A 16,081-nucleotide genomic window follows, 5' to 3' on the forward strand; every position below is an offset into this window, starting at 1 on the left:
AGTCACAATCCTGTTAGAAACTATTCTCACAGAGCAGTTTCTCTTAGAGCTCTCTCAGCCTCATCTACCTCACAGGGTGTCTATTGTGGAGAAAGGAAGGGAAGACTGTTATAAGCCATTCAGACTCCTTTGGACAGTGAAAAGTGGGGTATAAAGCCAACTCTTCTTCTATGGGGAATGTGCTTCTGGGAAACAGTGCCTCCACATGTCCCCATGGCCTCATGGTGCCTCTGTGCCCCATTTATACTTTCCCCATCTTCCATATCATTGGTCTCAAATTTGCTTTGTTGTGATGCTGTTGGAAAGATTGCAGCAAGACCAGGGTAGTATCCATATGGAAAGGGGAAGTACATTTTCCCTGTCCCACCCACATCAGCACTCTTTTCCCTGCTGCAATTGCTTGTGATAGTTACACCCAAAGCATTCCTTCCTTCTCAGAGTACAAATTGCAAACCTCATGACTTACTCATGAGCAAACATTCCCAAGGTAGAGGCTTTTCCTGGCTACCCAGGGTCCCAGAAGGCTGACAGGGGGACATTTCTGGGCATCCCACAGCCCCTCCCCCTCCAGGAGGTGTGCAGGAGATGGTGCGCTCCCCCCACCATGTCCTTTGAATTGAAAGAGGCCAGAGCAACTTACTAGCTGCAGGGTATACTCTGAGGCTAGCTCCTCTTCCACCCAACAAACTTCTGAAACTAGCAGAAAGTTGGAAACAGAGCTGACCGCCTATCAGCCTTTCCTGGCTGAGAGCTCCCTTCTGATTGGGGCTAAACTACCAGGATGGGCCATTCCTGGCAGAAGGCCATGACTCACTTGTGAGTAAAAATTCTCAGGGCAGGGGCCATTATTTATTCATGTGTAAACATTCCCAGGGTAGAGGCTTTTGCTGGCTGCCCTGGGTCCCTGAGGGCCAGCAGGGTGCCATTTCTGGGCTTCCCACAGCCCTCCCCTCCAGAAGGCAGCTCGTCCGTCCCCCACGTCTTCCGAGTTGAAAGAGGTCAGGGCAACTTACTAACACTGGGGCATGCTATGAGGCTGCTTCCTTTCCCACCTAGTAAACCTTTGAAAGTAGCAGGGATTTGGAGGTTTTAGCCCTTCCTGGCTTAGGGCTCCCTCATGATTCAGGCTAAACCCCCCTTTTTAGCCCTTCCTGGCTTAGTGCTCCCTCATGATTCAGGCTAAACTACTAGGGCAGGCCACTCCTGGCTGAGGGTCATCTCCTATTGGGGAAATATTTCCGGGAGCGGGGGAGACAACCAAGGGTTGGGGACAGTGTTCCCCAACCCCTGGTACCCCTCGGTACTAGGCCGCAGCAGGGGGGAGGGAGGCGTGCCTCCCCCCACCCCCGTGGCACGGCACTCACTGTGCCGGGAGCAATTGGCTGCTTCAGTGGCTGAATCGCTCAAGCCTAGCCATGCTGCGGGGAGGGGGGGCGTGAGCACAAACGTGCAGGTGCGGCAGCTCTGCCGGTGAATGCCACTCTCCCTCTCCCCCCCAGTCCCCGGCCTGAAAAAGGTTGGGGATCATTGATGTAGGAAGTCAGCTGCTTGCATGCAGTTTGAACTGATTGGCCCTCTTTGGCAGAGTGCTCCCTCCCTATTAGCAGTACACCCCCAGGAATGGGCCAATCAATTAGGGAGTGATTTGTCTGCATGCAATTTGAACTGATTGGCTCTCATTGGCAGAGTGCTCTCTCTCTCTATTGGCAGCACACCTCCAGGGAGGGCCCATCTGACAGGAAGTCAGCTGTCAACTTCAGTGTTATTATGTTTAGGGTTTCTTTAAACTGAAGGGGATTGCTTATTCCAATGTCATTCAGAGCTGGATCCAGAGATGCCTTTGCACAAGTGTGGAAGGAGTTTCTATTTACAGAATGGGTTCATAATTTCTACAGAGTTCCCACTCAGTCTGCAGCTCCCTTTTGTCAACTGAATACTTAAGGAGTAGCTTAATGCATGATGTGGGAGACTTCAAAACACAAGTGAAATGGGGTTTCTAAAGGTAAAACTCTGATCCAACCCCTAGAGCAGCGGTCCTCAACTTTTTTGTGGTTGAGGACCGCCTCCGGGGGTGGGGGAGAGCCGGCGGCCTGGGCGCTGTGCATGCGCGAAAGCTACATGCAAACGTGCATGCACAGAGTTGCTGTGCATGCGCGTTTACATCCGGCAGCCGCACTGGCGGCTGTGCCAGCCTCTTCCCCCCCCTCACAGCGAGAAGCTAGCCGGGCTGCAAGTGAAGCTTCGTTCGCGGCCTGGTGAGCTTCTCGCTGCAGTCGGGGGATAGGCAGGAGTGGCTGGTGGCGGCTCGGTACCGAGGCCTTCCATCAACCCTTGGCTAGGAAGCTGAGACCCAATCTCTGTTGGTTTGCTTAGTCATCTGGTCTGCATCTTCTAACCAACCTAACAGTTCACAGTACAAAGGGTGAGGCAAAGGGGTAGTCAGAGTCCAGGTCCAGGGTCAAGCCGAGAGAGAGAGAGAGAGACAGGAACAAGACAATATCCAGAGTCCAAAGCTGTGGTCAGGAGCCAGGTCAGAAATCCAAGGTCCAAAGTACTGAGCTGAATTCCAGGAGCCATTGTAGAACTTGAAAACTGGGAAGCAGTCAGTCAGAGCTTCGCTGAAGCAGGAACTGATGCCCAAGGCAATTGGGAGATTAACACATGGTTGCACCCACTTTGAGGCTTGTATCCAGCCTCTCCTTAAATGCAGCCTAAGCCCAAGCTCTAACTGGCTGCATCTGTGGCTCAACATGGGCCCTGCCTACTCTGAAAGCATGCTGTTAGCTGGGTGCTTCGACGGCGCTCTGACAGTTCAGTTTGCCACCTCCCCCTTTGGTCCTCTGGTGAGCTTTCTGGGCTGGTATGGAGATGGGAGCAACTGGAATGGGTGCAGGCATGTTGGGCGGGATGCCTGCCTGTCTGGGCCCAGGCTACTTCTCCAGGATTGGGTCTGGATGGTCCCAATCCAGCCTTGGATCCTCTCCGCCTCTCCTTCCGCCTTCTCAGCCACTCCTGGCGGCGGCATTGCCAGCAGCATGGGCATGACAATGGGCTACAAAACAACTGATTCTGACAGCCTTGTGGTTGATCAGATCCCTTAAATGCTCCTCCCAGCCAGCAAAGATGGGGGAGGGGGTATTGAAAGAGAGCCCAGGCCACATAACAGTTGATAATGACAGCCTTATGGCTGTTACGCAGCCTGTGCTTCAGTACTTCCACCTCTACCTATAATCTGCCAACATGCCTCAATAGAGTCACTCCTTAGCATACATGCAAATAACCTTTTAAATCATACAGTCTTATACAGAGTATATGCTCTTCCAAGTCAAATTACATCAATGGACTTAAAAGGATGTGACTCTGTTTAGGATTGCAATGTATAATGGTTAAAAAGAAATTAAAGCATTGTATCCTGATAAAATCGTGAAAATTATAGGCTGCAAGGGAGGGCAGTAAATAAATATAATTAAAATAAATACATAAAATAATTATATATAATGTATCAGTAAACTAAAGCTATCAATCGTGCTGTGTGTTGGTTTTGTTACTATTTCATTGGTATTTGCTTATGCTTGTTTGGTAGGATTTCCTAAAAGTCTTGGGGGTGGGGGGAGGGAACTATGCAGAAAAAGCCCAGGAAGCAGAGTTACATCAAATGTGTCTTTTTTTTCTTCATGCAGGGAAGAACAGGAAGAAGCTTTTTTAGTGAAGCATGTTGGTTATGGCTTCATCAAGAATGATTAAGCCAGCCACAGTTTACTTCATTAATTTTTCTTGTTATAATTTTAATGTAAGTTGGTGTCTGGCAATAGACTGGATAAAGTTAATAAGAGAATTTCCAATGTGATTGCATCTAGTCTAGTATATATAAGCGAAAAACTGATATGCTATTCATGCATACCTTAATGTATGTAGAATATTCACGTAGTTGAAACTACATTGCATCTTCCTGTTCCCGCTTCATAGTGCACATTTCCTGTTTGAATCTGACATACAGCCTCTCTGTTTCCGATGAGTGTGTGAGTTTGGCCTGTAATATTGAACTTCAGTCACTACAGTCACATAGACCCTAGTTAAATATTACATTCAGTGCACTGATCAAAGGTGATATCTGATGGATGAGAATGGGCAGCAGTGCAAACCCACTTCCTCACCCGTGTACACATGCTGCTCCTATTGCAAAGGAGATCTAATCTAGCACCTTGAATAACAGACAATGTGCACTGTTCTGTTGGTTATGCACTAAAAAAGAAACAGTGATTTGGTAATTTAGAAGAAGAAGGAGGAAGGAAGAAGAAGACGAGTTGGTTCTTATATGCCGCTTTTCTCTACCCAAAGGAGGCTCAAAGTGGCTTACAGTCGCCTTCCCATTCCTCTCCCCACAACAGACACCCTGTGGGGTGGGTGAGGCTGAGAGAGCCCTGATATCACTGCTCGGTCAGAACAGCTTTATCAGTGCTGTGGCGAGCCCAAGGTCACCCAGCTGGCTGCATGTGGGGGAGTGCAGAACCGAACCTGGCTCGCCAGATTAGAAGTCCCCACTCCTGACCACTACACCAAACTGGCATCACAATCAAAGAGATACTCTTGACTTGAACCATTGTTTCTGCTGTTGCTGCCAATAACCATTGCATTAAACTTATATCCAAAATTTAGCAGTTGGTTTATATAGGCTTTGAACTAGGTCAGGAAGCATTTATATTTTGTTGTTTGTGCATTTCAGTATAGAATGCAGTGAGCTTTCATCAACCTGGAGATGCTTACAGACCATCAGAATAAAATACAGTCAGCACAAAGAGTGAATGTGTCCCAAAAGACTGTAGAAGAATTGTACAAAGGCATTCATAAACACACTGGAGGGGCCTATTTTTGTATTTGGCTTTTTATTTATTTTGGTACTTTGTTTGGCCAGAAAGAGCTCATTTATATCATCGGCCATTGGTGACTCTCAAAATATCAGCAATTTGTTTTATGCCCGTTGGCCCTGCATCTTCTCAAATTAAGCAAATTGTCATACTTTGCAGTTCAGTGTTTGAAGTGCCTTCTCAAATAGCAGTTTTGTTTTCAGCATTAGGTTTGTTTTCTGCAGTATAGGCAGGATGTGTGAGTGAGAGAGAATTTGGGGGAAGTTGCACAAGTCTCTGTTTTGGCCTTTCTAATCTATGTTTTTATCTCTTCTTTTGCTCAGAAGTACAAATTGAGCTGGCACATGAGTAAAGAAATGGTAGGGAGTCTGGGTAATTAAACAATGCAAAATGCTGCATATATCTATAAAACACCCTTAAAATCAGCTTTCTTTCCATTTAATTGGCATGCTTTCACTCACTGAAGTTGGCAAAGTGCTGAAAAATCTGTTTTGGGTGTCCTTATCTACCCCACAAGAAACCAACAGTATCTGAATTTGTGGAAGCCTTACTCGTATAAAAACATGTAAATGTGTCAAATGCTTGTTTATTGCCATTTTTCATCTGAGAGGTCTCCTGCTGAGCAGACTGAGTGCCCCAGTCTCCCAGCAAGGAAGGGAGCACTCTCTCCATGATTTCACACAGGATTGGCTGCAGGAGAGGAGGATGGGGTCGTCCTATCCTTTTCATCCTGGCCCCTGCACTCTGTCTCCCACTCTCACTTGCTCACTGTGCCCCAAGGATAGGAGGATTGTTTCTAACTTCCAGTCCTCCTTGCTTGAAGCAAGAGGCACTTCCCAGTTGAACATGGAGGGCACGTATCTTCTTTAAATTTAAACAGCACTGTCTGACACTCACAACCTTAAAAACCTTCCCTGTCAGTTATTTTTTTGACCAGAGGTCCAAATTCAGAAAGAAAGATGAAGGGGGAGAACCATTAATGTTCTACTAAAGTGGCTACCAGAAATTAAATGCAACACAAAGAATTCCTACTTTATATTTTTAAAACATGCCAAGCTCAAAACTGACCAACAAGGAGGTATCAGCTGCACAGCGTACACACAAAAAATTCAGTCTCATTGGTATGCAGAACATATGTGCCACAATTCCCAAGAGAAAGTCAGGGGGGTAAAATGTAGTATGCAATTGCAAGATTTGAATTCAAGCCATACCGACTCCAATTTAATGATAATCAAAAGTAAGCTGGGTATGTAGAGAAGGCCTAAGTGCATTCAGCTCACTGTACTCACCCTCTTTTATGTCAATTTTTAAAAAGTCCCTGAGAATGTAAGAAAAGTCTTGCTGACTAGGCCCAAGGCCTGTCTAGTCCGGTATCTTTTGTTCCCCAGAAGTCAAGCATCACATAAAGTCAGTAGAGCTTTCCCCATTATAGAATGTAAAAATCCCTGTTACGTCTTTCTGTTCTATCTTCAAAGAATTGCCAAAATTCTTCTGCTAATTGAGAAAGAAACCCTACTTAATTTCTCCTCTTTATCTACTAAAAGGTTGACAATATTTTTCCCAGCTAATGACCATATCTTAAAAATATTTTGTTTCAAGTGAGTATCCTGTAATTTAATTTTGTCTTTGGTCAGTTGCATGTACACTTGTAACTTTCAAGGACTATTGTTTAATGTTTCTCCTCTTATCTTGTGAGATCTTCTAAACCAGGGTTTCTGGGGTTACCCTGGAGTTTCTTGATGGCCCCAGTCGGGTGGGAGAATTAATGTGGGAGTTAATGAATTTTAATATATTTAAAAACATTTATTGGGTGATAATGACCATATATGATCGTGTTGACCTGCTCCCTCAAATGACTAGTGATGGGTCTGGAGGGGGTGGGGAGGGGCCCTGTGTGGGCATGTATATAACTATACTTCCCAACCATATTCTGTACGATCATGCCACTTCTGGGGTTTCTCAAAGCCTGAAGAATGTTTCCGGGGTTTCTCAATGGTAAAAAAGTTGAGAAAGACTGTTTTAACCACTCAACTCACATTTTCTCTATTCTTTTTAGAATAAACCTAATAAGATAGAAAATAGCCTCTGAAATTTCCTCCCAGACGATTGTGAATTTAACTTCTTGAGTATCATTCTTCTTTTTCTTCTTATTTGCTAAGTCTACATTTTAGTAACTAATTTCCATCTTTTTCTCTGTGGAACTTTCTTTAATTAGAAATCCAGTGTCTAAGGAGAGTGGTCTGCACATTGGATTAATTAGCATTTTATAAAAAAATACTGAATCTCCAAAAACGAAATCCATGCAATTGGGAGAGCGTCAATTTCTCTTTCTCTCTAGGGCAGTGGTCCCCAACCTTTTTATCACCTGGGACCACTCAACGCTTGACAATTTTACTGAGGCTTGGGGGGGGGGTAGTCTTTTGCCTCAGTAAAATTTTCAAGCGTTGACCGGTCCCCAGTGATAAAAGGTTGGGAACCACTGCTAGGGTACTGTTTATCATGTTGTCGACATTTTGGGGTTTTTTTTGCGGGGGGGATGTAAGCTGCCTTGAATCACATTTTGGGGAGAAACCAAGAAGTACAAATTAAGGGTGAAATTGACAAAACATTTGTGTAGGAGGGTAAGTCAAAAAGTATTATTATCCTTCATCTAGGTTTATATACTTCTGATGGTCGTGTTTCCATATCTAACTCTTCCCTGAAGAATTCTGTACTCTTTGATTTACACCAAATCTAAATGGCGGTCTTGGCATTCTTGAAGAACTCAGATCATGTTTCTTTTAAATATCCTTTGAGTTTTGGAAACAAAAAGAAGTCTGAAGGGGCAAGATTAGGGCTGTAGGGTGAATGGGGTATGGTTTCACAACGGAATTCTCAGAGCTACCCTTGAAGAATGAGCAGGTGACTTGTCATGAAGTGGGGTGGGGGAGGAATACTTTTTTACTTGTCCTTGATATACAATACTGTCTGGCAGAGCTGTTTCAAGTTAAGAGACTTCTACAAGATACCTTAAACTTTGAATTTAGGTATGGTATGGTATAAAGGTATGGTATTTCATCTATACAAGGTTGAATTAAAAAAACATTTTTTAAGGTCTTCTACCAGACCAGAAGTTGCCAGCATAGAAGCTGTAGAACAAGACGGTCGGCAGTGTTCACAGAAGGCTATTGTCCAGGCACGGTCATCGCAACCGGCACGTCTTACAAGTATTATTTTGGCTGAAGATGTTAGTAAGTATAATGATGTTAGGCTTTCTAGAGCCTTTTATTAAGTTTTATGTTTCTGTAGTGTTAATACACACAGCTCTCTTCTCTGTGAGTTCCTTAATGAATATACTCTGTCTCTGTGTGTGTTTCTATATGTGTAAAAAACTCAAAACAATGAATTAGACCTAACATTGGTGCAGAGTTCATTTATGCATCCTCCTTATTTCTACTAGAATGTGCTGTTTTTATCAACGACTGATTGATTTGGGGTGATTTGAGCACAGATGTCTGTACCCATCTCAGCTTTTCTGTCATTTGATAGGTAGAAATGTGGCAGGCTTGTTGTTGCAAGATACCCCGCAGATCAGTTTCATGGGGGGTCCATTCTGTTTCTCAGAAAATGTGAATTAGACTGTGGAAGCCAGAGTAGGTTTCTCAATCCATTCCCAGTTTGTACAGATGCTTGAACCAGGTCTATGTCTCAGTGATCTACAGTGATATGCTTGAGCTGTTCTAGAATGCAACTCTGTGTGCCCCAGTCCCTTTTATTTTACTTTATTTTTTATATTGACTTCATATGTCAATATAGTGAACAGGATGGGCCAACGAACACTGGAGTGTAGGGGCTGGATTGCAGAAATCTGAAAACAGAGCTGAAACAAGGCATGTGTTAAGATGACATATTAAATGAAGCAGAAATTACACAGAAGGATCATACTTACACCAATAGACAGTACATACCATCCACAGGTGTATAGTGCACAGTCACTTTACAAAAGCAGTTTTCTTAACCATTTCATTACACTACAGTATTTTAAAAATTCTAAAAACTTCTTACTGATTTGATTTTCCTGGAGGAATGAGGAGCTCCCGTGTCTTCCCACATGGTTTTTGTAACCCCTAAAGGCTGCATGTTTTGTTTGGTGTAGCCAGTTTGGTGCAGTGGTTAGGAGTGCGGACTTCTAATCTGGCATGCCAGGTTCTATTCTGCGCTCCCCCACATGCAGCCAGCTTTGTGACCTTGGGTTCGCCACGGCACTGATAAAGCTGTTCTGACCGAGCAGAAATATCAGGGCTCTCTCAGCCTCACCCACCTCACAGGGTGCCTGTTGTGCGGAGAGGAATGGGAAGGCGACTGTAAGCCACTTTGAGCCTCCTTCGGGTAGGGAAAAGCAGCATATATGAATCAACTCTTCTTCTTTGTTGAAAGCTGTGTAGAAGAAGAAGAAGAGTTGGTTCTTATATGCCGCTTTTCCCTACCCGAAGCTCAAAGTGGCTTACAGTCGCATTCCCATTCCCATACAGTCGCCTTCCCATTCCTCTCCACAGTAGGGAGACTCTGTGGCATGTTCACCTGCAGGATTCAGACCCCCCTTCCCCCAGCATTTTAAAAGGGGAAAAGGGACTCTTTTAAAAGGGGAAAAGGTGGTATGTTCCTGTAGTGGACTTGGGTTGTGGTAATGTCCTGTTAGGCTCTACATCAGTGCAATATAAGTATTGAAAAAACAATGCAGTGTTCATGAAAGAAGTTGATTTATAGCTATTAATCTTTAAACCCCGCCTGCGGCGTGGCGCGGACTAAATTATTGACTAAGGGCTGTGTGGGAGGAGTTAGGGCGGGCCCCGTCCGGGATAAAAACTCGGAGGGGCCAATCAGGAGCTTCGCGGTTCCTGATTGGCCCCTCCAAGTGTCCATCTCGCTCCAAGCAGCCTGCTTTGCCCGGCCACGGAATCACCACATCGACTGACTGGCAGCCGATGCGGTAAGTCCTCTGCGGGGCCGTGCTGCCTCCTGAGAGCTGCGGGGGGGGGGGGCTGCGCCGCCTTCTCCCGCCCGCCCTAACGCCCATTTTATTCACCTTTAAAATGGCCGTTATTCCTAGTAAAAATATAAATCTGTTTGTTAGCATATGTGTTCTTATTCAAAAAGTATGTATTGTAAAGCTTTGAAAGTAATAGGCCTTAATTTGTGCCAAATCTTAAAGACTACAGCCCTGACATAGTTTTCAAAGAAAAGCCTTGGGATATATGACGTAATAATAATAAGAGATGTTTTTTGTACCCTACATTTTACTACCCAAAGGAATCTCAGAACAGTTTACAATTGCCTGTTCTTCATCTCCCCCCAGCAGACACCCTGTGAAGTAGGTGAGGTTGAGAAAGCTGTAAGAGAACTGTGACTGGCCCAAGGTCACCCAGCTGGCTGCATCTAGAGGAGGAGAGAATCAAACCTGGTTCTGGAGATTAGTCCTCCACTTTTAACCACTTCACTAAGCTGGCTGTCAAATATTGCTGGAGAGGCTAGTTTGTTGTTATTGCACAGTGATTGAGATAAGAGACTGGAGAAAATGATGGTTGGTTAAAGTGTCAGAGTATGCTCCAAGAGACTCAGGTTCAGATCTCTAGTCTGCCATGGAAGCTTGCTGGGTGACCTTGGGCCAGTCACATACTCAGTGTAACCTACCTCATAGGGTTGTTGTGAGAATGACTTTAAGAAGGGGATAGATCAAAATGGGAAGCCATATTAGTCTGTTAGTTAGTAGAAAAGAGCAAGAGTCCAGTAGCACCTCAAATGAATATGTCCCCTGGAGGGTACTCCGCTTTGCAACAGCAAATCACCTGGTAATCCCTGGCTCCAAAGAGGTCCGGCTGGCCTCAACCTGCCTGGTGGAATGAGCTCCTTGAGAATGCCAGGGCCCTAATGGAACTCACACAGTTCCATGGGGCCTGCAAGATGGAGCTCTTCCACTATGCTTATGATTGAGGCCAGTTCAGATGAACAAATGTACAAACAATAAAGGGCCTCCTTTGCTGCAAACTAATAGCTCATTGCCTGCCCCAACCAGAAGAACTAATTAGGGATATCAGCAGCTGTCTTGCAGATTAATTGTCGATCTATTTTAAAAGAGTATTGTATTTTTTTACAATATTGTAAATTGTGCTGAGACAGCTGCACCGATAGGGGCGGTCTAGAAATTATGGGGGGAAGGGAAGGAAGGAAGGAAGGAAGGAAGGAAGGAAGGAAGGAAGGAAGGAAGGAAGGAAGGAAGGAAGGAAGGAAGGAAGGAAGGAAGGAAGGAAGGAAGGAAGGAAAAATTTGTTGAAGGGTATGGGCTTTCATGAGTCAATGAAGAAGTGAGCAGTGACTCATGAAAGTTCATACCTTGGCACATACATTGCTAGTATATTGAAAAAACAGGGAGAATATTGTATAGAACTTAAAATCTCCATTGAGGAAAATACTGTAAATAAATCAGATTGAGTAACATGGTGTTTTCTCATATCTCATCAAGTGACTGGTCAGGTGCTTCGCTGTGATGCTATAGTTGACATAATTCATGATATTCATATTGTATCCACAACCAAAGAACTATACCTTGAAGATTCACCACTGCAACTGAAAATTCAAGCATTAGATTCTGAAGGTAAGAGTTTTTCTGTTATATCACATTTCATCATAGCTCTTTTGCTCTTCCTGTGACTGAAGCCTATTTTTGTTTCCAAATTTATGACTGCTGATTTTTTTTTCTTTTAAATGTGAAATTAGGGAGGCAGGTATGGATGAGGCTTTAAGATACCTAATCTTCACATATAAAGATCTGTACTTAGAAGTTGTGCTTTAAAGATCAAAGAAAAATGAAATAAAATCATGGTGCTGATCAATAACATCAATATTAGTCTACATTAGATAGCTGTGATACTGTCTCATGAATTGGACTAATGTATAAATGCTGGTATAGGAGAGTGTTCTTTCAGTTTCCAGGGGTATCAAAATGGTTACTAGGTGTATTGTACATAATTATTGATATTCAGATTGTGTCCACAACCAAAGAAGATTCACCCCTGCAACTGAAAATTCAAGCATGGTACTGTGTCCAGTTCTAGTCACCATGTATCAAAAAGGACATTGCCGAGCTGATTAGGAGATCGGAGCACCTTCCCTATGAAGAAAGGCTAAAGAGTCTGGGACTTCCAGTTTAGAAAAGAGACGGCTAAGGGGGCACATAATAGAGGTTAATACAACTATGCATGGGGTGGAGAGAGTTGACAAAAATAACTTTTTCACCTCCCAAAATATTTGAACTTGAGGGCATCCAATGAAGCTGATGGGCAGTAAGTTCAGGATAAATAAAAGGAAATACTTCTTTACATAGAGAGTGATTCAGATTTGGAATTTAATGCCTGAAGCTGTAATGATAACCATAGAAATAAGAGTGGGTTTTTTTTTGGTACCCCGCTTTTTACTACCCGGGGGAGTTGGACAATCACTCACCCTTCCTCTCCCCACAACAGACACCCTGTGAGGTAGGTGAGGCTGAGAGAGTTCTGAGAGAACTGGTTAGCCACTGTGTGAGACAGGATGGTAGACCAGATGGACCGTTGATCTGATTCAGCAGGGCTATTCTTATGTTCTAATAATATGCGTGCTATCACAGTTCTGTGGCCAGTGTTAGAGGAGGAATTTCACTCTGCTGAATGTCTGCAGTAAACACAGTTTTAAGCCATGTTCCATATTTTTGCATTAAAAAAACTATTTGTTTTGCTTTTGCATTACCTTTCAGCAATATTAATGAAGGATTTGTTTCAGTGTTGTACTGTTAACACATGTATCATGTATCTGTGTATCTTATGTACACTAATTTCAAGCCCTTTGCGCTTGATTATATATATATATTTAATAATAGTTTTAGATGGGGAGACAACATATAATATTCCACATTCCATAGCAGTCACTTAAGTTTCAAAATGACGTACATTATAAAATGCTTTAGTGCAGACTAAATAGGACTAAAGGCAAGTTAAAGCAAATAAATGGTTTGAATAGTTTAGTCAGTGAGCTGTAAGAAGGAACTTGCAGGCAGAAGAGATTTTTTTTAAATTGAAAATAAAGCGATGGCTCAAAATCTAGATTTGTCAGATTGAGGGGAAAGAACCCCTCTTCTGACTCATGAGTTTGTTACAGATTAGCTGTAGGATCAGTCTGATTTCTGCTTTGGGAGTTGGTAAGAAAAAAGTATTAGAGTCATGAAGTAATAATTGTTGATGTAAAAAGAAGAGAAATGGTTTATGAACAGTCACTAACAACGCATTTCTAAGCAAATGTTAGACTTTTCTATATCCATTGAATTCAGTGGATTTAAAATGGTTTAACTGCAGAGGATTGCACTGTAATACAGTGTGATTATGCACCCAAAATGTTTTCTTAGCTTTAGATTAATGCCTTGATGCCATTTCTACTCTTCACATTTCATTAGTTTTGGTCACATGATTAGCATTTACAGGAGGAGAGCTACACAGCCGCTCTACACTTCCTTCTCACTGAAAATTATAACACAGTAAACTTGATGGAGAGGAAGGTGTAGACATCCATGGTTTCTAAAAACTTCTTTGCAGGTAATGAACAATATTTGTCATTAAATCGACATCACTGGGATTTGAGGTGTCAGTGGCATGAAGCAATGAGACGCTGGCCTTGAATAATGATTGCAGACCACCTTTCTCCCCAACTGGCAGAGATTGATGTAATAGCTTTTAATGAATTATATGCAGTAGTAGCTCTTGAGATTTCAGTAGCTCTTGAAAATTCCCAAGAGTTCCTGTGGCAACACAATTACCTTTGCAGTGCAGTCTGTGAAAGGGTTTCAGTGTTAGTTGCTTTGGCTCATTTGGACAAAAAGCTGCCCATGCTAGTGATCTAATGTAACAGTTGGCAAAGACATCCTTTTAATTTCCAGTATTTGATTTGTTTCACCAATCATCATTCATATGCATATGCTAGGAAAATGGAACAGCTTAACATACTTTCCTTTACTGACATACTGCCCACTTATCAGCACTAGAGATAGGCCTGGATTTTGAAAACCAGATATCTGGTGTGGAACAAGCCTGTATCAGACTTCTGTCGACTGTGGAATGCCTTGCAGTCAGACTGTAGGTCTTAGCATGCAGTGTTAAATGAAAAGAAAACGTACTTCTGAAAGATTAAATAATTTAAAGTTAATCTCCTAAAATTAATTATACATTAGTGAAAACTAGGCCTTGATTCATATTGCTTTTGTACCATTTCTAATTTCCTGCAGCTTGCCTTATCAGTTACTTTCATTTAAAAAATTATATTATACTGTATATGATCTTAGCACTACATCACACTGTTTTGTATATTGTACTTGCTTCTATTAGTCAAGGGAAGCATGGTGTAATCAAAATTACTCTGTCTACAGTACCTTAAACTTAGGCAATAGAATTGTAAGCTAATTCTGCCATGGATATAATTATTTTATCTTAAAAGTGATGGTTCTTTAAGGTTCCATATTATTTACCATCTGCTTTCCCTGCTTGTTTTGCTTGTACAGATCATTTCCAAGATTTGGGAACAGTGTTTTTTATTCTGGCTTTTAATACTTAATGTCTTGATTTCTCTAAAGGAAACACCTTTAGCACTTTGGCAGGGCTTGCTTTTGAATGGACAATCATGAAAGACCCAGAAGCTAATGGAGTCTCAGATTCCCATAATGCACTGTGGTAAGCATAATTAGTATTTGGTTTCGTAGACCTTAAGGGTTTTTTTCATATCTGTTTTGATGTGTAAATGTGGGAAATAGTTGGATGAGTTGCTAAATGAAATCTCCTGCATGCACACTAGCCAACATCATCAAGGAAAGGGTATGTAGGTAGTGCCAGGTCTTGTGAGTGCAGGTATTGTGAGAGCATGTTGTTGAAGGGTGTACAGGCAAGTGGAAGACTTGGAGAGGGGGTGGCCTTGGACATTCAAAATCTTGAACCCAAAATCAAATTGTCATCCTCTAAGTCTCTTAAAGCCTACATCCTTCTCTTCTCCTAACCCACTCCAAATTGTGCTCCTGTCACAATTTTATTTTCTTGGTTTCTGCTTCCCCTTGCATAAGGTACCTTGAGTCCATGGAGTAAGGTGACATGTAAGCTTTTGTAATTAAAAAACTATATATTTTTATCTCCTTTCCTTGGTAGTCTACCTATCGTTGTACATTGCTTCTGTCTGTTGCATAGTTTGTCATCTTAACTCATGCTTCCACTGCTTTCCTTTCTTTTGGTTCTCTTCAGCTTTGGACAGGGTCCATGCATATTTTCACATACCGCCTCATCAGAATGTGCATGGACCCTGTCCAGAACATCTTGCTTTTCAGAATTACTTCTATATGCCATTATGATCTGTGTGCTATCCCATAAGCGTTATTCTTTGACTTACTCCAAGCTATAGTACACCAAAAATGAAGGGACAACATTGGTTTAAGCCTAGTTTTTTAAAATACCAAAACAAACAGCACTGACTGTTTATATCCCATTGTAGTTCCATCATGGCAGTATGCTTAGGAGCTTGTTTCTAGGAGCTCTCCCATCTAAGCATTGACCACACTTAACTTAAGCAAGATTCTCAACCAGATCTAGTTGCTGAGGTACAATTACTCAACTGATGTACAGAAGTCTCAATTGTGAGTCACCCTTACTATGGTGTTCTCCATTACAGTTTCTGGTTTCCCCATCTCATTTGGGAAGGGGTGGTTGTCCAAGTATTTGAAAATGTAGGCTTTGGTGCTTCTGGGGCATCAGCAAATGGTAGAGATCATACATCTGCCTTAGATCTAACTTGCAAGTTAATCCTTTTCATTTGCTCTGATAGTTCAGATGCTTGACTGGCAACCAGTGGCTGCATTTGGATAGTGCAACAAAATGTGATTTATTGAAAGAGCCACAGCTGGTATAGCAGGCAATCGTGACAAATAAGACTTTGATTGGACCTCCTGATATACCACCTGCTTTCCTCCTTTGTTAGTGTCAAGCAGAATTTCCAACTATTGTCCTGAGCCCTTGCACTGTCCCATAGGCAAAGCATCATTCATCTCACTTTATTGCAGTTTCTAAAGGAACGGAGCCCATGAGGGAGAGTGTCCTTCAAGAAAAATGTTACTTTCTCACAGTATTTTTCTTCATCTTCTCTGTTCAAGAAGGTGAAAAGAGAGCAACAAATGGACA

General features: G+C 42.7%; 1 protein-coding gene across 4 annotated transcripts in view; it reads left to right on the forward strand.

Annotated features, from left to right (window-relative positions):
- The window catches only part of NUP210 (nucleoporin 210), a 131,742-nt gene that overhangs the window by 4,249 nt on the left and 111,412 nt on the right, over positions 1-16,081 (forward strand). For all 4 annotated transcript variants that reach the window (XM_077325606.1, XM_077325608.1, XM_077325605.1 and 1 more), the window contains exons 2-4: positions 7,959-8,095; positions 11,365-11,496; positions 14,497-14,593. In XM_077325606.1, the coding sequence (XP_077181721.1) occupies positions 7,959-8,095; positions 11,365-11,496; positions 14,497-14,593 (366 nt within the window). The remainder of the gene's footprint in view (positions 1-7,958; positions 8,096-11,364; positions 11,497-14,496; positions 14,594-16,081) is intronic.

Source organism: Paroedura picta, chromosome 3 (genome assembly GCF_049243985.1).
Source record: "Paroedura picta isolate Pp20150507F chromosome 3, Ppicta_v3.0, whole genome shotgun sequence".
NCBI lineage: Eukaryota > Metazoa > Chordata > Lepidosauria > Squamata > Gekkonidae > Paroedura > Paroedura picta.